Genomic DNA, 21,867 nt, shown 5'->3' on the forward strand with positions numbered 1-21,867 from the left:
CACCCTCCCCCGCCGGACGCCGCTTTCCCCGGGAGCCGGAGCTGAAGGGAAGGAAGGAGTGGGCCGCCGCTCACCTTCCCGGCTGCACAGGTCGCTCCTTCTTCCCGAAGCGGCGAGCGTGGAGCTGGCGCTGGAAGCCCGAACCTGCGGTGAACTAGCCATGGCGAGTGAGGACAAACAAGTTGTTCAGCCAACAGGTGATGATGGAGGAGGAGGAGCGGGAAAAGAAGGAAATGCTGCTGAAGGGGGAAGTGTGCTGCAGCCTTTGAATCCAGGAGTCCCCATCCGAGGTATCAAGATGAAATTTGCGGTGCTGACAGGACTGGTGGAAGTTGGTGAAGTGTCCAACAGAGACATAGTCGACACTGTGTTTAATCTGGTAAGTTGATTGCCAGAATGAGGGAGAAGAACAGCACGGACATGCAAAAGAATCCCACAGTTTTTTGGTGTTATCTTTCTGTTAGTAATTTGTTACATGTTTACACCTTCATCATACTGGATTTCAACTAAGTTGTTTTTACTTATCACAAAAGCTGAAAAAAGAAAAGGATGTGAGCTTCTAAACATGCATACTTAAACTTGAAATAGCTCTAAACAGCATCCTCCTTAGTTAGCCTCAGAGAAATTGTTGCTTTATTTAGAGCTGGGAAGCGTATTGTTGTGTTTAAACATTTAACAGATATGCTCAACAAGAAAGTTAAATGTTAATTTAGTAACTCAAACTGTCATCAAAACATACATATTGTCGTTCTAAGTGAAAACAAGTTTTCCCATGAAGATATTTACACCCCTCTTTGCTTTTCATTTGCTTTGGAGGTAGGCAGAACTTCCATGTACAGGGGATGAGGGTTTCAGGGAGCAGTTCATTCAAATTCGTTACATAGTCTGCTTGTTGAGAAGAGTAGAATGTGGTTTCAGTGTCCTTTTTTTATTAATGAATTAGGGAGTCAGCTGCTATTTTTTGAATACTATGTGGATGTGTTTAGTACTTCATAACAGATCTCACTAAAAATTGAGGATACAACTTTTCCTGCTGAAGCTACAGACATCAGATATATATGTTGAACTTCTTGGGCCAATTGCTTCAAGTTGCAGTTTGCCTAAAGCAATTGGGCTGGTTAATAGTGTTTCTTTGATGCAGGAGACTGGTCATTAGGAGAAAAACTGCCTTTAAGTTTACAAAGATACTCTGCTATTATCAGAGGTCTTAATGCATCTCTAAAAATACCTGTCGTCGCTCCTCCTTCCTTTAAGTGAGCAGCTTTGACTTTGAAACAATGTGGTTTCTGACAAACCAGGAAGTGAGAGTGTGTAAGAGCATAAAGCTCAGTAACAAGAAAAGTTGAGGCAAAAGTCATACTGGGTTTTTTAAATGCTGTTTGCATTTCAGTTATTTTGTTAGTAGCATTCCTTGCTACGTGCAAATTTTAATGGTCACTAAATATTTGTGGGCTGTGTCTGTTTAATGTTTTTCAGTGTTATCTTCTTGGGTTATGGCGAAAGTTTATTTTTTGAATGTTTTTGTACAATGTTGTGCTCTAAATTGTTTGCATGAAAGTCTCAGTACAGGGGAATTGAAGTAGTGACAAAAATAAAGTGCATATCAGAGGTTTCATGGATGCTTCAAGTATGAGGAAGTGATTTAAGTTACTTGGAGTCCACTTGACTATTGTTCTGGACAAAACCCAGTGTTTAGATATAAGGACATGAGGTTCAAAAGGAAATTCTGGTGAATAGTTTATGATTTAGGACACTTGTGTGAGGGGAAATTGTTCATGAGCGTGTTAAATTTTACCTTGTTTCTAGTGCGGTCTTTTGAGGGGTGTACTGGAGGTGTATTTCATGGCAGCAGTGGAAAGAGGTTCAGCAGAATAATTAAAAATGTAAAAGCTTCTTTATTCTGGGATTCCTGTTCTGCTCCATTTTGAACAAGAGATGAGCAAAAAAATTCAACTTGATTCAGAGAATCCTTGATTTTAGGTTTAAGAGGTCTGGAGAAATGACCTATGGACTGCATTTTCCCAGATCTTCATTTCCTAAAAAGATAAAGGAGAGTTTCTGGCCCTGGAAGCCTTTGAAAGTGCGTTCTTACTTTTTCTGCAAGTGAAACAACACTCCTGACCTCTCTGAGAAGATTCCTCAACAGTTTTAGCACACCTGCCTGCAGTGTGGGAGGCTAAAGGTCAAGCTCGTGTCCCACGTTATTTTGTCAGTTGATAGGTATCATGAAACAACCAATAGTTTGGTAGGTTTTTTTTGGTAAAGACTGTTAAGCTGACTTTTTAATGTAGCTTTTCAGGATATGAGGTGTCCCTACAAAGCAATACTCCTTCACCTGTCACTGAGTTTTACCTCTGTTCAGTTGTTAGCTGTGACCACTTCATTTTGTCGGTTAATACCACTGACATCACACTGATCAGAATGTAAAGCATGTGAAGTATTGGTTAGCATTAGTGTGCTTATTTTTCTGTGTGTGCATACAGAAAATATGCAACTTTTATTGTTAACTGTGGCTTTTCCAGTAGTTTGTTTCCCTCTAGCTTTCAGAGCAGGTTTACTTGTGTGTGCAGGTTCAACTGGAATCATGCCGTGATCTCTTGTTACTAATGGGGTTAAGCCCAACGGGTTTCATTCTTTTTGGTGACTCATAACTGCACTACCTCAGGGGTGTGAGCACAAATCAGCTGCCCTGCTTCTTGTACTTTGAAAAGAGGAGACATACCGTATTCAGGGGATTTTTTGATCACTAAAGTGACAAGTGAGATGTCTTTAGACCAAAGTGCAGGCAGGGCTGGGCAAATCTTTGTCGAAAGGTTGGTTTTACATATTCTTTATAGCATAACCACTCTCAAATGTGAAGGGTTTGTTTTTTAAAAAGGGATGTTAGCTGGCCTAATTTTAATTTCTTGAGAAAACATGTTGCTCTTAGTTATGCCCTTCAAACTTGCTGTAGTGTATGGAGGGAAGTACTGTCTTGATGTTTCTTGTCTTTAAGTATTTAAGAGGTGGTCATGCTTTATATGTGAAAGACTCAGAAGGTCAAAAATCTAAAGTGCACAATAATTGACCTGCTGATTATTGAAGACATTTAAGCTTCTGTAGTCCTGACTGCTGAAGCAAATACCTTGGTTAGTTCAGCAGTGTTGGGTCTTGGAGCTGAGAACGACATACAAAATTTTCTCTGTCCAGCAGCGTAACAGAGTGCTTAGGGATGCATGTTTCTAGCATGCATCAAAAACCTACTGGTGTCATTTTATTGTCTTTGGAAATTCTATTCTTAGAAATATTCAAATTGATCTGCTTTGTTTTGGTCAGTATTTTTGATGAATATAGTTTTCCGGCCCATGTTAGATGTGGCTTTGTGTATTTCAGCACCTCTTAAAATTGAAGAGGGAAATACAGATTTCAAAGAGGATGGTTATTCTGTGAAAAACTTTGAAAGCACATTCTTGTTCCAGTATTAATCTGTTCTGTTACTTTTTTTTACAGAATGAGCTATATAATGAATATATATTCCTTGTGCATTGTGAATTTGTTTTTAATTGACTTTGGGCAGCAATTAACTCCTTGAAATTCCTTTGTATACAAATCAGGTGAATTTCTGTACATGACCTTGTATATGCCCCCCCCCCTTAACTCCTGGTAGGAGAAGATGATAGAATGGAAAAATAAATTACGTACAGTGGGGTCTGTTACTAACTTATAATAACTATGTGGTTTTCATAGTAAAACAGAAAGACAAGTTGACTTGCTATTAAAGAAAAAAACTTCTAGATGGAGTTCTAGAAATAATTCAGCAATTAGCAAAAGTTAGATTTCTAGATTTCTGATTTTTCTACACCTGAAGTTCTCAGGTGTAGAGTATGAATTCTGTTCTGAAGGCTACACAACCTGCACTGGAAATACAGGAGGTCCTGCAAAGTCTTTTCTAGGTTGAAACTCCGAGTGGTGCTTCTCATTTACTCTGTTCTAAACAGGCTTGTGTTGTATCATATGTCAGTGTTGTCCAAGTTATTGCAAGTTTCCTGTTTATATATAAAACCGAGGCCACTGGATATCCTTGTCTTTCAGTAGGTAAAGAGTTCTCACTGGCAGGTGTTTAGTTCATAACGAGTGCTGTATGTGCAGGGTTAACTGTGCTGTGTTATTGGGCTTGCAGAGGGAAGGGGAAGGTTCTGGAAAAATTCTGCTACACTTCAAGCAGATGACTGTGCAACTGTTGTCCTTCTCTGTGGTGTTGGTATAATTCAGTTTGGGGACTTCGTGCCAGAATTTACTTGGGTCTCAAGTTGACTAGTGTGTATTCTGCTCTTCTCTAAAGAAATGTCGTGCCTTGCTCTAAGCCAATTTTGTTTTAAAAAGCTTTAGTGCTTCTAATTGTTTTATTGAATATGGTATAGATTGTTATTTGATTTAGTTCAATTTTTTTTCCCCTCAATCTGTGTTGCAAAGGCTTGTTTTCTAAATGTTCTGTCTCTTCGGTGAGGAGAATGTGCTGTTCCTTCTGATTCTGTTCATGGATTATGAGGTCCTCATAATCCTAGAGTTCTCTAGTGCAAATGAGAGAAATATTAGTTTTTATCACCTTTGGAGGAAAAAAAATATGAGATATGAGGAGCAGAGATTAAAATTATTTTGTAAATTTCATTTGTCACCTCTTTCACTTCTGCCAGACTTTACTAAAACCACAAACAAAAGTCAATGTAACTTAAAAATTCTTACAGTTTACTTTCCTGCTGATACCACAGGTTTCTAATTTGGTATGGGTGCTTCTGGAACGTTAGTACAATGGATTTTTATGAAGTATAAATTCCCCTTTTCTCATCTTTGGTCACAGACTCATTTTGTGTGTACCATCTTGTAGAAAACCCACAAAGCTAACGCTGATAGAATTAGATGTATTGCAGTAGTAAAATTGCACCACAAATGTCTTTATAACAATGCATTCTTTTCATTACATTATTGTATGTTTTTAGAGACTGCTAGACTTTATTTTCTACATAAAGTTACCAATGCTGATGACAAGTGAGAGTAACCAAGTAGTTTCTAGAGCATTGCTGAATATTGTGGATTTCTTAATATATGCAGTCTTCCCTAGTAGGTGCACCTCTGGCTACAGATATCCTAGTTCAGTCACTTCTGTCCACTCACAGTATAGATGATAAGGTAAGTCTGTGGCTTTAGCTGGGTCAAGCTTGTAGGGTTTTTTTTTCTTTTTAAAAATCATAGTAAATTGAACAGTCAGCTGTCTTAGTGGTTGTGCATGGTTTGACTCTTGTTGAGTGAGTGGAATTCAGCAAAGTATCTCTGTTGCTTCCCAATCTGTCTCAAAGTCCCTCAGGTGCAAACTTACTTCTTGCTGGCCCTTTCAGAGTGGGAGGCTTGTGCCCAGTTTGAGGAATGAATTTAGGCTCCTTGATTCCAAGTCCATGTTCATGCTTTTGAAATCATCTGATCTGGGATCTGGTAACAGTAAAAGATGATTGTGTAAGTTTAGCCGACTAAATAAGGCTGAGATGTCTGACCAGATGTTACCTGTTTCAGAATTGTTGAGTAATGGGAGTCACTAGTTCTTCCCTTAAAATGGGAATTACAGACTTCCATCTTGCTATAATGTGTTCTGAGTAGCTAGGGGTACACCTAGTATTGAAGTGATGCACATTGGGGTTTTCTCAGGTGTTGATGCCGCTTGGACATTACGTTGTAGTTAGTGGAAATATCACCCTGCATAGTAGGTGTAGGAATTGAGGGAAATCTTGTGGTCAGAAGAGAAAGGTATGGAATGTAATAAGTGAGATGGTAATGGCAGTCTTGAATTAGGCATGCTCAGAAAATTGTCTACAGGAAAATTTTCCTCTCTGAGGAGGAGCTGATTTGTACTTCGGCCGTAGTATCAACTCACTTCTGTCACTGCAACTTAAAACACAGTGTAGGACAACAAAATATTGAGGACAAAATCTTAAGACCACATGGGAAAATGTTCAGTTTTTCTTATTCTGACTCACCAGGTTTTTAGAGCTGCTCATGTCCAATCTGTAATTTCAAGTGTCTGTGAAAGCCTGTGAATTACATGCTCTGTGTTTTTCAGAAGTGTTGGCATCCTGTACTGACATTAGTAGGCTCTGTACAAACATAAAGCTAAAAAAGCAAGGCTGAACTAGGCATTTACATATATCATGTCTTAATAACATAGACAGTTTTTAATTAGCAGCCTGTTCGAAGTGTGTTCATAGCATAGCTTAGAATTCCCCTTTGGAGGGGAACACATCAGTTCAATGACAGATTTTTCTAGTTGGTGTCTGGTAACAAAGCAGAGTCAGGTTTCTGTTGTGGTTTCTTTGCTGTCTCTAGGTAGTGTCTCTCTGCTTCTGTCAGACAATACTGGGCTGGATGGACCACGGGCCTGACCCAGCAATGCAGTTTGCACAGTAATGTAGTGGCCATATGGATTGGCTCAGGAAAAGCATTTGCGGATTAGGGAATAGAATGAAATTAGTCAAAAGCATCAGGGAAACAGGTGGATGGCATGTCAAGGTTGCTACAAAGGCTGGACATGGCAGAGTGAGATAAAAATAGATAATTATTTGTGTATGTTGAATCTGTACACTTTGGTTTGCCTCTTCAATAATCTCTTTCAAGAGGAGCGTGAGTGAAGTTTTTTGAAGTGATTGTATTGGATGAACACAGGAGATTGAGGAAAATCAAAGATGAAGTATTTTGCTTAATTTTTTTTTTTGAGGTAGTGTTGGTTTGGTACAGTGTTTGGTTCTCAGTGGCTCCTCGGTTGCTGATGAGTATGAACTCTGAAAGATAAAAATGAGTTTTCTATGTGGTTTCTTTCACTGTATGTCTATTTGTTTTACCACCTATTGGGGAACCTGCAGTCGTTCTGAACTGTGTCTCACCTGATGATGTTCTGACCTTTTACTTTTTGCTAGATAAGTTGCCAGCTTAAAGCACTGATAGCTTCTGTCTTCATGCAGTCATGAGGTTCTTTATGAGCCTTAAGGAGGAAGCTTTATTCCATTACACAGATGAAATAAGCTCTACAGTTTAGTCATTGGATGTGAAATAGCTTCTTGCTACCTTTGGTGTTTCGGTGTATAAAACCCTTTAAGAATCTATTCTGTCAAATTCAGTCTTGCATCCATTAAATTTATGCATATCTTTTTAAAGAACTTCTATTTATTTTAAATGGGTCAATCTGGAAGAAGGGTTTTGTTCATAATCACTAATTACAGTTAGCTAACTTTCTGCCATTCGAGTGTCTTCCCCAGCCCCTGGAGGCTTTGCTGGCCTCTTCGTAAGGTTTAGCATGATGGTTTTTGGTATTAGCTTGACCTAATTACTAATGTCCTAATTTAGATTACATTTCTGCTTTAACTCGTTCTGGATTTTTCTACTGGACTTCATATCAGGCTAGAGCATATTGTTATTGCCTGTCCAAAAGCTAGTTTGGCCATTTTTATTTTACTCTGGGAAACCTTCAGGCTTTGTCTGGGAGCTCTGGCCATTTGCCAGGAGTCTGAGGGCTCAAATGAATATGCGTAAAACAGGATACTATTGCCACCTGCTTTTTTTTTTTTTATCCTGTGTGTGGCCAGTGGAGACTGTAGTTTCCAGCATGCAGTGCTCTGTATTTAGAGCAGATAGCAATCGAGATGCAGCCTTGCAGAACTGCTGTGAGTGAACTCGCTAAAGAATGATACTGCACGAGTTGCAATAGCACCTTTCCCTGAGACACTGTAGTCTTTGTGCTGATACTGGAAGCTTGGAGTAATTTGTGAAGAGCTTGCATTGCTACAGTGCTTTAGATTCCAGAGCGTCACAAATAGGCATAAGTAGTTTCTAAATAGAAACTAATTTGTGGAGAGGAAAAATCTAATGCCTTCTGTTGCACTGGATTCCCCTAGTAGTAACCGGGGAGCTGGGAGCAGCTATGTCCCAGGCATGATTTTCTTGTTAATAGCTGCCTTGAGAAGATATTTAAATGAGAATTGCTAGTGGGAATAGGATGTGCTCTGTTGCCTCTTGTAAGTGCTCTGAGAGTTTGAGCTGCAAGTCTCTTTGCTGCAGCCCGTGTATGAGTAGTTTTGTTGGGTTTTGTATTCTACATATATCTAGGAAAAAAATTTCATAGGTACTATACAGCAATTTCACATTATTTTTTGTGTGACTGTAAAACTGGAAATGAGTTGTTCAGGCAAAAACCTGTTCTGTTTTGTTGATGCGACTGAAGAAATCTGCTGGGTTATCTTTCCTTTGCAGCTGCAAATCAAAACCAGAGTAACTGTGTAGGACTCATCTGTTCTGTGAAAGTGTGTTATGTGTGTTTGTGGCAGCGTCTCCCCTTTTGTGTCAGCAGTTGTTCTCTGAGGTGTGAACAGAAGCTACAGAAATAAATTCATGAAATTGAGCCTATTCCATTTGCCCCACTTAGATACTCCAAATTTTTAGGTTTGTACTGGACTAGCCCTGTAAAACAGTGACTGTAAGAATGCATACTGTGACCTGCAGCTTATTTATTCTTTCTTTGGGAATGCTGAAAGACAAGAGGCACCAGGAAGCAGCAGGTAAGATGGTAACTGCAGCAGGAGGGCAATTTCTGTAATAAAAGACCAGCAAGAGAACCAGCAGCATCTTGCAGTGAACTGGGAAGTATGTGATTATGAAGTCCAAGATGCTGGATGTTTGCTTGATAAATCTCATAGAGTGGTTCCTTTACCAAACTCTGTAGGTTTGGGTGGGAGTTGTACTGTTTGCTTTCCCAAATATGGTTAAGATGGGGGTAGATGGGGAGTAAGGTAAACCCTGTTGCTGTAGAATTGCTGAATTGCTTTTCCAGATCATACAACTTTTAAGTTTTAGTAGTCCATTATTAGAGAAATCACTCAGTTGTACTGTTTACACTTCTTGGGATTAAAACAGCGTTTGTAAGGGAAAGTGTTTTTTGCAGGATTATTAACAATCCAGGTGGACCTTGGAATCAAGTAGTGCTAAAAAAAACCCAAGAGGTTCTTTATGTGGAATCATAGACTTCAGTTACACAAAATGGCCAATGATATAGAAGTAGAATTGCTGATAAGCCTTAAAACAATGCAATAGGGGGGAATATAGGAACCAAATGACTAATGTTGGTAATGGTGCATGACTGTTAAATAAACAAATGGAAACTATCAGCTCAGTCAGCATCTGCCTCCTGCTAATGTTTTTGTTGAAACTAAGCATGTGATTTGTCTGTAGTTGCGGTTGTGAACTTGATTGAAAAGAACTTGCAAGCGTTTTTTTTTTTTTTGTCTCTCTCCAGTGGGAGCTTAGTTATACTGTAGGATTTGGTTCCAGAGTATAATTTAGGTTCCCTAATGCCTAGCTTTAGGTATCTGGTATGGAGTATGAAGCTGAGTAACTGTGACTATGTTTTTTTTAGAATGCATTTTGAAGCACCTGACATGAGATGAGCTTTGTACGTTTAATGTATTGCTGCTGTTACAGAATGGGAGAACACTGAGATGCTGGGAATGGATATTTCCATTGGGATTGCTAAAGGTTCTCTGTCCAGTTGGTAATCTACAGCCACGGGTCACCTTCTGAAGCTATGATATTCCTAACATTTCAAATTTCCTTGAGTTAGACAGTGGTGCCCCAACTTAACAGTAAAGTGCTGTGAAGAGTTCTCAGGACCAGAAACTACCAGTGGTTTTCCATCTTTATGTGAATCAGTAAATGCTTATGGCGAAAATATTGCCTTGTTTTCTTGTCTGTTTCTTCCTCAAAAGTAAAGTCCCAATTTTGTGCCATGCTAGATTATCTGCTGTCTGACCTCACACCAGGGCACTGCTTTGTCCTTCCTGTACCCTCCCCCCTGCCTCTTCTTCTGTGACCTGGCACCTGCTGCCTTCATCCTTGGCTGCAGAAGCAAGTCCTGAGCATTCACTGGGTTCTGTGGAGGGCTGGGAAGCTGTGAATGCCACTGTGTGCTGCAGTTGCTATGGATCAGCTGATTGGCAGGGGCATTGCCTTTGGGGAGATGTTTATTCCATGACTCATCTCAGACTTGGGGCTAAAGACTTGTGCTGTTCCTGTGTACTGTTTTTTAAAGTGAAATGTGTATTGCTCTTTAGGAATTTTGCTGGTTTAGTGAGGTCTCACCTTTTCAGGAAATGAAAGCCACTCTGATTTCTATCCTTGGCAGGAAGAGATTCTAATTGCCATTTGTCAGGAGTGCAGAATGATGGTAGTGTGACTTGTAAAGGGATATTTGTAACACCTCTTCTGCAAAGACCAGGTCATATACAGTGAAGAATGGCAAATTCATGAGTATGCAGAGAAGGCACAGAAAGAAACAAGTCTCAGACCTTGTGGGGAAGGTGTTTGAATAAAGTTCTCCAGTCATTCGTACATGACAGGGAAGGTTTGGAGCTGGAAGACAGTGGATTTCTTGCCCATGTGTTAGGACTTTACTAAAGATTTCTTTATGATGTACAGAATCCTGATTTTCTTCCTGGAAAGTGAATTATTTCCAGGTGAAAGGGTTTGTTGGGTGAGTGAACAATCACCAGAGTTGCTTAGACATATCTCAAAAGCACTGAATTTAAATGGCAGAGCCTTGGATTTCTTGCTTCTAGGTAGAGCTGTCATTTTTCAGATGATATCCCTGTTTCCAGCTAGATGTAGTTTTAGGAGTGTGCTGGGTACTTCTGTGTCCTGTCTTGAGAGAAACCATGAGGAAATTGAAAAAAATTTCATGTAAGACTTCCAGAAACAAATTAGTGTCATGTATAGTCTGCCCCTTCACCCCCCAGAAAAACCCCAAAAGTGTATGGTGAAAATAAATTTTCACATTGCCAGATGGAATAGAGGACTGTAACCAGGAAACTTGTTGGTTCAGGCTTTCCCTCAGTTAGCGTTTGTGTGTGTAAATTGAGAAGGCTGGAAGACTGGAAATGGGGGGAAAATATTGAAATTTCGCTTGAGAACTACCTTAGTCTTGATGTCTTTGTTGTTCTTAGCACTTTAAAGATGGATATGTCTGTAGGGATTTTTAATCAGGTGTGCAAAGAGTTGTTGGGATCTCTTTCAATTCCAGTCATATGAATACAAGTAGAGGTAAAATTTTAGAGGAGCAACCTAACTCTGCCCAAAGAAGTTATCTTAAAATAACATCACAAATGAATAGTTCAGTTTAATCACTGTAATCTACTCTAATAAAACTTGATTATAAACTATTTGTTTCAAATTCAAACTTCTGAATTCAAATCCTGCCTGTCTACGTCTCATGACCTTGTCACTGTTCATCATATTAGAAAAATCATGGCAGACTGGTGAAGTTACCAGTGACTGGAAAAGGGAAAACATAACTCCCAGTTTTAAAAAGGGGGGAAAAAGGAAGACCCGGGGAACTACAGGCTGATAGGATGAGGGGTAATGATTTTAACTGAAAGAGGGTAGATTTAGATTAGATATAAGGAAGAAATTCTTTACTGTGGGGGTGGTGAGGCGCTGGCACAGGTTGCCCAGAGAAGTTGTGGATGCCCTATCCCTGGAAGTGTTGAAAGGTAGGTTTGATGGGAATTTGAGCAACCTAGTGTAGTGAAAGGCCTTCCCTGCCCCACCAATGGCGGAGGGGATGGAACTAGATTATCTTTAAGGTCCTTTCCAAACCAGACCATTGGGTGATTTGGGAATTTGGTGATTCTTTGTTGATCTCTGTGGGAGATACGACCTAAGTACACAAGAGTGTCAGAAGTTAAAGCTTAACTTACATGTTGGAGACAGGGGGAGGGAGAATTATTTCAGTGGATTTTGACTTGTCCATCTCTGTCATGTATTGCTTAGAGTCTGTTTTCATTTGCTCTGTAGTGTGACACTGTATATTAGTCCTGTAGCTGTTGCTACTGACATGAAGGGTGTAATGAGCGTTTCATGGCTCTTTCCTACTCTGGTAGCTGAAGGCCAGTATCCTCCTGAACAGGATATTTCTCTGCATTGCAATATAGTAATGCCACATATTACTTGCAATAGGACTAGTTGGACACAAACTTAATGACCATTTTGTGGCATCCATTACACCTATTTGGTGGAATAGCTCTTCAGTTTTGAAATACACTTACTGTATATCTTCTGTGCGTTGGCAGTGCATTTGAGTTCTGTAGCACTGACTGATCTTGATGCTTCAATTTCCTGTTAAAGTAGGTATATGGGGAAGGAGGTGAACAGCTTTAAATGCTTATTTATAGGTCTCTTTCAGTTGAGTGTTCAACTTGACAACTTCTAACAGTCAGCCTTAATATTTCCTATAGCTCTGTCATTCAAATATATGAGCCTGGAGACATAGTTAGAATCCTGTTTCTCAACTGTGTCTAGGAGTTTTGTTTATCAAGGATACCTCTAAATGGGTTGGTTTGCTTGTGACCTTGCCGTGTCCATTGGAAAAAATGCTTGAAAGCACATATGGATTCTTAAAATAGGTATTGATCACTATAACAATGGGATCAATGCAGAGTAAAGGATTTCTCAGTTGCAGTAATTGTATGTGCAAATTCCTATATTAAAATGAGCATGAACCTCAATATTAATCCAGAATTTTGAAGGAAAAGATGCTGTTGTTTAAGAAGGTTAATAGTTTGGCCAAGAGGAGCTGTTGTCCATTACCAGAAAGAAAACATAATAATCAAATGTATGTATGGCAACTATATGAATTAAATACTAATTACCCAAGCATATGTTTTTCATCTTCTGGCAGTGTTTTGTTATGTGTGATGTTGTAGTTGTGATCTGTGGTGTTTCCATGTTCTGGTGCTGGACCCTGTGAGGTATTTATACAGTCACTGCCTTTGGTATTATGAGGTAGAATATTCCTCTTTAACGTGTGTTTAACATGCCTCTTACTTGAATGATTTCCGTATCAAAGATGGGTGGTATAAAAACAAGGATAATGAAGCCATGTTTTTACTCACTAATTCTGTAAACACAAGCAGGGCCCCTAAGAGTCAGGCTGGGCTCTTTCCTTCCCATCCATCCGGTGCATCAGAATGTCTGCAGGCTGAATCAAGTCTGACTTCCTCAAAGTAGACTGTCATGACTGATACTGCACATTCATTAAATTTAAGTTTCTTGGGATGAGGGATGAGAGTCCGGATTTTCTACAAGACTTTAAGGATACTTAGGGTATCAAAGGCCTAGAAAAAACTGCTACTGTACAGGAACTATTGCCTTTGGAAGCATTCATGCATAGGGCAGCAGAGAACTGGTAGAACTAGTGATAATTCTGGGTGGGTGATGCCAACTAAAGTGCTTCAAGGCAACTGCATGCAATTGCTCCTGGACTGTGCTTCCTGTGTAGCTCCATCAAGAGATATTTCCAAGTCATGCCTTTGTTCTAATGGCAGCATAAGTCAATGAGAAGTTCTGTCTTTGCATTTTTGTATAATTTGTTCTTACAGTCCACAGTGTATATTCAGCACTGGCATTAAAAAGCTTGATCTTCAAAAGCTTTTATGAGTTTATTTATAAACTGTTGTACGGAAACACTTGGAAAGCTGTCCATGTTCTTCCTCATGTGACCTGGTCCAGGTCTAAATCAATGGCATCTTTACTTCTGCTGGACTGCATCACTTGGGTTAAATTTAAAATCTTCAGAATTAAACTCAGAAAATGTGAAAGAATCAGTTTGGTTCCTCAAGATGGAATCTCAGGGTTTTTAAAATGAAAACTAGAAAAGATGTAGAAATAATTGAAAAGAGTCATTGGTTCATACACTAACATTACCTGATGTCTTCTGTTTTAAGCAATTTTCAAGGATTTTCTCTGAAATTCTACTAATTTTTTGCAGCTGCTTTATGACACTGCACCCCAGAGACATGTTGTGGGTTCAGCCTTTGTTCAGATAACCTCTTCTAACCCACAGACTCTTGCTGCACACAGACTGTCCCTACTGAAAGCAGGCAAGTTTAGATTAGATGTTAAGAGGAAATTCTTTACTCAGTGAATGGTGAAGCACTGGAACAGGTTACCCAGGGTGGTTGTGGATGCCCTGTCCCTGGAAGTGTTGGAGCAACCTGAGCAACCTGATGTATTGGGTATCTGTGCCCATGGCAGGGGATTTGAAACTAGATCATGTTTAGGGTCCCTCCCAACCCAAACCATTTTATGATTCTGTGCTTTCAGAGCAGCAGCAAATATGTGTTTTCTGTTGGTGGGGTCAGGCACTAAGTAATTTAAGTTGGAAGCTGGGAAAGAACGGTCATGTTGACCTTCCCACTGCTCAGCCCAGCAGGTTCCTACGCTTCCTACTTGGAAATCAAGGAATATTAAGACTATATAGTACCTGGCTCTAGAGCTGCCTTATTATGCTTGTTGCATTGTGGTTTTATGTGAAGCTAAACTCCTTTTGCCTTTAAAAGGAAGAAAGGAAATTGTATCCAATTCAGACATCTTACAGCCATCATCATGGGACAGTGTGTAGCTCTATTATGGTTTCTTTTTCCTTCTTCTGCACTTGCCTCACCTCCTGAGAAGAGAGATATGATATAGCCTGGGCCCAGTGATACCTGGGATGTTATCTGTGTCCTGTTATCTGCTGTGGTGGTTGTTTCTGTAACTCCAGTGGCACTTAAAGGCTTTAAACGCTGACTTAAGTTTCCTTCCAAAGTCTTGAAATATTTTTCAAAGTTTTGGTAGCTTTAGTGCGTCCATGAGCCAAAACAGCAGCCTCTGTGCACCTTCTGCTACTGTCTTAGTTTTGTATTACTTCAGCAGAGTATTCTTTCCAAACAGTACTGAAAAAGACAACTTTACTTGGACAGGGAGAATGCCCTTTTAGAGAATTAACTATTCATCCTCACTGTATATGCAAAGACATGAAGTATCTTCAGAATTTGAAGAGTTCAGCAAATATGGTGAACCTCATCTTCTGGTTTAGTTTTTGAAGCTTGAGAGAAGGAACTGGTGAACCTTCCTTGGAAACAACCTGTGCTTTCAGGAAGCAGCTGAAAGTGTTGTTGGGTATGAATTATGTGTGCATTTCTTTTTACAAAGACTAATTTGATTTCGGAGAAAATATGTTTTGAATTTTTTCAGTGTGCTTGTCCTAATAAACTTCTGTCCTAATAAACTGGTCTTCCTGTGTTTCACCAAAAGATACTGTGGCATAAAAACTATCCTAACTAGAAGTCATAAGCAGTTACAGTTCCTAATTAGAAATTGCAAACAGAGTAGTGTTAGTCATAATCTTGAAGGAAAACAGTTGTGCTGGTACCTTTCTGAATTTGGTGGCTAATGTTGAATTAAGACTCTAACTGTATTTGTTGTTACTCAGAACGTGACTATACCAATAAATAGCCACCTATCTGGAATGAAATATTAGAATTGCAGCAGCACCCATTGTTCTTGTTGTGCAACAGGAATTGTCCAAGCCAGCTGTGTGCAGTTGTAAGACACTTTCCTCTTGGGCCATGCTTTCTGTGCAGCTCCATCAAGAGATATTTCACAGTTATGCCTTTGTTCTTTTTCACTGCAGAAAATTTAACACTCCAGTCTTCTGGTAAAACTTCTTGGGGCTGAGAAGCTACAACTTTTTTATTTTTTAATCTGTTGGGAAAATGACAAACTTCTGTGTTTTGTTGACACAGGTTATTCTCCCCTAAAGCTAACCTTCTGCTAACTGCAGTGAACGATGAGATTTTAGGATCTTTCTGTATTGAGAATGTCATTGCCAACCACTACTTTTCATAGTACTTAGTTATTAAAGAGGAAGTGAACATAAAAGCTGTTCTTGGTGACTGACAGTGTATGAGAGGCTTGTTTCTGTGAAGACTGTGTTGTGCAGACAAGTTTCTGAAGCAGGGTATCCTGAAGTCAGTTCATGGGATAACTTCAATGTGAAACCCAATAATAGTAGGTGTGTGACTGAGAAATATTTCTTTTTCTTTTTTTTTTTTTTAAGTGAAGAATACCATGTATCAGTAGAAGTACTAATTACTTTTTGTATTGGAAAATAATTGCTAAAGAAAGCATGTTGAAAATACAGAGGTTGGTCCTATTTACTAGGCCCTAAAAAGTGGGAATTGTTTTTCTCTTTGACCTGTGAATTCTCTGGAGTGCACATACCGAGGAAGCAGCTTGGCATGGAGGAAGATCTTAACGTGGAAATGAAAATTCTCAGTTTTTTTCAAATCTGCAGTCAGATATGTGTAACAATTTTCAGCTAAATCTCTTTGGGGTTCCTGTATATTATGTGAAATAGATCCCTTGGGGGCAAATCTGTAAGTTGCCCAGTTTTGTGCAGCAAATGCCGAGTGTGAAGGAGGATATCTGAGGAAGCACAGATGTGTTATAATTTGAAGTATCTGTCTGGCTTTGCCGTGGGTGCAGCTGTTGTCACTGCCATCAATGCAGGTGGTCATAATCATGGTTACTGCCAATAACCATTTGAGGATACAAACACTCCCAATGTGTAAAGCTTCTTACTTACATTGGTAACTGGACTAGTGTAAGTTGAAAAAATTAAGATCTCTTGTTCACTAGGATGATCTTGAATTTATGAGACTCTACTTGTGGAATTCATGGAAAGAATTAAGGGCTAGCAGGGTGATCTGTGCACTGAATGCATATTAAATATTGAAGTATGTAAACTGGACTACTTCATAAATGTAACATCATTATGTAGTGTGAATAAAAACTATTATTAATTTTTGGAGGGATAAGCGAAGAAATTTACTCCTGTCTCCCCACCAAATTCCTTAAAATTCTTCCTTTAATGATGCATTTCTCAGTTTATTTATGACATCCTTACAAAGTTTGGTTTTTTTGCATGATTGACTTCATTCACATATTTTTTTGCTTCCAAGAATGTTCCCGCTCTATAAATCTGAAATTAGTTTTATATTAAACACAGAGAGGAATAGGACTGGAACATAACAAGAAAAAGAAATCTAATTTTATCTCTTCTTAAATGTTATTATCTCAAAAGAGCATTCTTCTGATTACCTGGAGTCATTTAGCACCATCTGCAGTGCCATGTGTAACACAGTTAAAGTAGTGTAATAGGATAAACACAGTTAAATTAAAAATGGTTGCTAAGCAAAGGAGTGTGTAATATTTTAGGAATTTAAGAGTCTACCATGGAGAGGGAATTTTTATATGTAGCTTTATTCTCCATAACCCACTGCTTTCCCCTTTGGTTCTCTCACTGCAGAGCTATGGTGTGGCAATGAAGTAATTGTCACTGGTAAGTTTTCTTGAAGAGAATGCTGTTACTGCCTGTTTAATCTCTATTTTCTGCTCATTAGAGAACTCTGTTAGTGCTTTAGGTGTCATTTGCTGCAACCTCTCCTCTTTGCCAAAGGAGAGAGAACCACTGTGATGATTGTTCTTTACTTTGGTGGCACCAGGAGTTGTATCAGTCTCCACAGTTAAACAGCTAATTGAGCTCCAGCCTGTTGCAAACAGCCCGTGGACTGTTTAGGAAACAGTGGTGAATATAATGCTCAGAACTCTGGCTAGTTGTCTTAATGAGAAATACTTAAATCAAAAATAGAACCTTGCTTCGTATGACCTTTTGAATTGGAAGGGTGGTGACAGTCAGCAAGATACTTGTGATTCAGTAATGTGGTAGATTGGCAATTACATTGAAAGTAATTTTGATTTCTAGTTACAGCTTCGTTCACCTTGTTTTTGGAAAAAGGGATCTTTGCTATTCCACTGATTTTGTCAACTCATTCATAGGTATTAAAAGTCTTTTGTCAGTGTTGTCATCAAATGCTTATTTGTTAAAATTGATCTAGATGCTGTAAGCTGTTTCCTGGCTTGTCTGTAAATGGCTTTGTGCAAAGGTTACAAACTGTAGCTGGCAGCGTTTTGTCTGAGTATGATTGACACTACCTTTATATCTTGATGAGGTTACAAATAAGTGTAACTTGAGTTTCTTCTTTCTGTAACTTTTACTTTTCTTCCTGAACATTTCCTTAAATCTTTCATTATGATTTGGTTGGGCTGAACATAAATGTGTTTCACATGTCCCTTTCCTGTCTCTCATCTCAACATTTGCATGAGAGGAAGGAATGAAGACACAGTTGAAATTTTCATATTGAAGTAGTTATGAATAATGGTGTCTGTATCACAGCAGCCTTTTGTATTTTAGATTGACCAGTTGTGTCTAGATAAAAGTTTTGCCAAAGACAGCATTGCATATAAAAGAAAACAGGTGAATGGCAGGAAGGATGAAATAAGTTTTGTGATCATATTGAAATAAGAATGGTTTCTTAAGTAAGAGTTGTATTCTGTGCTGAATGCTTTGCTAAAAGTGCCCAATAATAAATAAAAAGTGAACAATCTCATCCTTTTTTAAAGTTATACATGAAGAAAATAATACTATTTTCCCTTTCACTTTCCATCCACTGGCACTATATTTTCCCCAGTTTTGGTAATAGAATTATATATTTTTTTAAATATTTCAGTTTACATGTGTTAAAAACAAAACCAACCTGATTTTTTGGAAGTGTGTAATTTCACAGTATAGATACATGCAAGTAGTGATGTCATTGTATAAAGTAAGAATGCTACAATTGTACAGCTGAGTAGTCATACATGGGGCACCCATGTGCTTTCACAGACTTATTACCTTGAAGAGGGATTAATGTGGATAAAATGTTAATCTGCTTCACTCACGCTGCATAATTCAGTCTTAAGTAAATACTAAATAGGAAAAAGCTATATCATAAATCCCAGAAGGAAAATTGAGACTTTGCTGGGTGGAAAATACCATACTTTCCAAACATCTTAAAGGTGTTACAGGAAACAGGGTTTGTAAGTTCAGTTGGCTTTTCAAGGCCTCGTTGCACTTACTGCAAGTGTTTGAGTAAACAGAGGCAGTTTTTCTTTCTTGCTCTCTGTAACTTAGCAGTTGATAGAGCTGGAATAATGTGGTGCTTATGCCAAATTCTATATTTGTATTTCTTGCTTCACTTTTCAGTTACAGAAAGTGAAGTGTTCTGTAATACCAATTGTATGCTCACCTGTCATGCCAGTAGGAGGACAGGAGAGGTTTACTTTGGGTTTTTATATTAATTCTATGTGGATAACACAATGGGGATGTTGACATGTAGAGCCCGAGCTGGGTTAGGTTTGCAGTGTATAAAGCTATTGCAATGTACTTAGTGTACATTAAGACATAACAATTTACACTGGAATAGTATTAATTTTCAACCTTTTTGAATTTAAGATAAAACCTTGTATTTTGCACACTTTTTTAGCTTTTTATTTAAGCTTGCCTGCATATGATGCAAGTCTTATTCTCTTGTTGTACACATACAGTGTCTTTTTTTTATGTTTGGTTTTTTTTTTTTATTATTTGTGGTCCTACATAGAAGTCTAAGAGAACTATATTGTTGTTTAACAAAACCAGTTAGTAGAATTCCACTGAGGCAGAGTGGTACAAATTAGAAGTGTAGTATTCTGTGACATAATCATGGTGTTTGAAATGAAGAGGTAGGAGGCAGGGCTTGCTGTGTTGTGATAGTGAAGCAATCAAATGTGTAAGTGTTAAAAAACAAGATACAAATGTTTGAGAGGAGAGCAATGTTCTTCCTAAAATTCAGGTACTGAAAAGCTTGTCTTGGAATAGCACTTAAAATTAACAGTTGCCAATAAAGGCTTCCCTTGAAAGAGTGTCAGGTATAGATTATAAGAGGGAGCGATCAATGTGTTAATGTGACCTCCTGCATAACATCAGCCATAAGGCCAACTAATATTTTATGCAGTTAGTCTGCAGACTAAGTGTTGCCAATAAATCTTGGCAAAGTGGATTAGGGGACAGCTTAGAACAATTGCCAATAAGCCCACAGTTGTTTAGGTTTGAGTGGCAGTAAGTTTAACAGTGCAAAAACTTAACAATAGACAAGTGTTTCTTATATGAGGTGTTCTGCCAGAGATTTGAAGATGTTGGAAACACTGTACCAAAATTAATTCCATGGAGTCTTATGAAGTGCAGATCACCCTTGCAGACTGAAAAAAGCTGTTTTTTGTGAAATATTACAGTAAATGCTGCATAAACTTTGTAAAGGAAAGAAGTTTCAGTGCTCTAATGAAAGCCCAACCAAAGATGCTACAATTGACTCAATACATTGGGTGGAACTTTGTGTGTTTGACCTTGCAGTAATCTCTCATCTTTATAAGGGAAATCTGGAAACCTCAGTAATGTGATATATGAACTGGTACGGACCTGCCTGGGTCAGGAACAGAAAGATGTTGAAGTGGCTGTGATAATTATGTTCTCCTTCATACAAAATATGTCTTGGCCTAGGGTTAATTTTTTGATGTGAGATGAAATTCATGGGATGAAGCTGAAATGTTTGTTACCAGGCAGGGGTGGTGACCAAACTTAGTTTCTTCTGTGGTGAATTTCTAAAGGTGAGTTGCTAAGAATTATTTCAGCTGAGTTTATACACAGAGTTTATACACTGTCCTGCTAAAAGTGAACTTGGGAAAAGACACTTGTTTTGATCCTGATAGTTTAACGGAGATTCATGTGGTAACAAGACAAATTCTGTAACAGGAATTTATAACATTATCCTCCTTATCAACTGTGAAGGATCTAGACTGGCAAATTTATTAAGACATTGTGAGTGGGAGCTGGCTGAGCCTCAGTGCTGTGCACAGAGGAGGCTGTGCACAGAGATCACTGTGCTGAGTTTTGGAAGGGAGCCAAGGAAACCCTGTAGGGTTTGCTCGGAAGGATTACACAGAGTCATTCTGATCTGCATCTGAAATATTAGATCTGGTTTGACCCTCTGCAGCAGTGAAATGATTGCAAAGGTGGTGCAGCCAAGTGACAGTACAGTGTCTGGTTAGAGAACTGTGGCCTCCTCTTCCAGGTGCTGACCACGATGTTCTAATTAATGCCTTTCCCAGAACTAGATTGTGGTCAGGGTAGGGAGGGACACAACTGTGCTTTTATATCTCTCAAAAATATGATGTTACTCTAGAATTAGCAGTCTAGTTTTTGTAGTGGAGTACTTAGCCAGGAGTAGCTTTGTATACACTACTAGAATTTACTCTATTTGCTGCAGAGATGCTTAAAATGCTGTGATTAATCTTTTGTTTTGGTTCTTGGTTTGTTTGTCTTGGTTTGTTTTGGTCTTGGTTTATTGGTTTGTATCCAATAAATGAAAGCAGTAAAAAAAGTTTCATTTGATGTGCAAGGGCTGGTGAAAGCACTCAAAGGAGCAAAACTAGTTTGACTGTGACTATTACAAGATATTTTACCTGTGAATCTTACAGAAACTGTAATGAGCAAAACTTTATTTATTAGAAGTTTACTTAGCAAGGTGAGTTGTCTGTAAGTTTATTTGGTATTAAACTTTTCAATTAACTGAAGAAAGATCAAAATGTTTTGTGCTACAGCAGGAGTATCTTTGTAACCTGAACTAGTAGACAAGTGAAGGGGGATGTTCTTTCTGAGGTACTGCTATTACTGGGTAAAATTTCAACTGTATTGTTGAATGTCAAGTACTCCAAGTAATGTGGCCCACAAGACTGTTTTTAAAGAGTCATGTTTTAGTAATTCTAGGATCTGCAGGAATGGAGGTAAACAATCTGTGAGATTCTCATTAATTATTGTTAAGCTGAAAAGAAAGCATACAAGTATGTAATCATGCTTTTAAAATTATTTTTTTGGATTACCTACAGGCCTAAAAGGGAAAATAAGAATTTTGTTGGTACTGCTCTCATCTTATTGTTTGAGAACTTACTTTAGAGTCCCTGTGCCAGGAAGTGGATTCTTTGGGGTGGGGGTGAGGTTAATTTGATGTACATAACTGCTTATAAATACTTTTTTTAGTGTTTAAATACTTCTAAAATTCTTCCTTTGTG

The 21,867-nt window shown here is 38.6% G+C and overlaps 1 protein-coding gene across 1 annotated transcript in view; it reads left to right on the forward strand.

The window, feature by feature from the left end:
- The first annotated feature begins 57 nt into the window (after nucleotides 1–57).
- The window catches only part of LRBA (LPS responsive beige-like anchor protein), a 400,341-nt gene continuing 378,531 nt past the window's right edge, over nucleotides 58–21,867 (forward strand). Inside the window, exon 1 of the mRNA XM_029960309.1 lies at nucleotides 58–379. Coding sequence (XP_029816169.1) covers nucleotides 161–379 — 219 coding nt within the window. The 5' untranslated portion in view covers nucleotides 58–160. The remainder of the gene's footprint in view (nucleotides 380–21,867) is intronic.

Source organism: Manacus vitellinus, unplaced genomic scaffold, assembly GCF_001715985.3.
Source record: "Manacus vitellinus isolate BGI_N305 unplaced genomic scaffold, ASM171598v3 scaffold_0_pilon, whole genome shotgun sequence".
Lineage (NCBI taxonomy): Eukaryota > Metazoa > Chordata > Aves > Passeriformes > Pipridae > Manacus > Manacus vitellinus.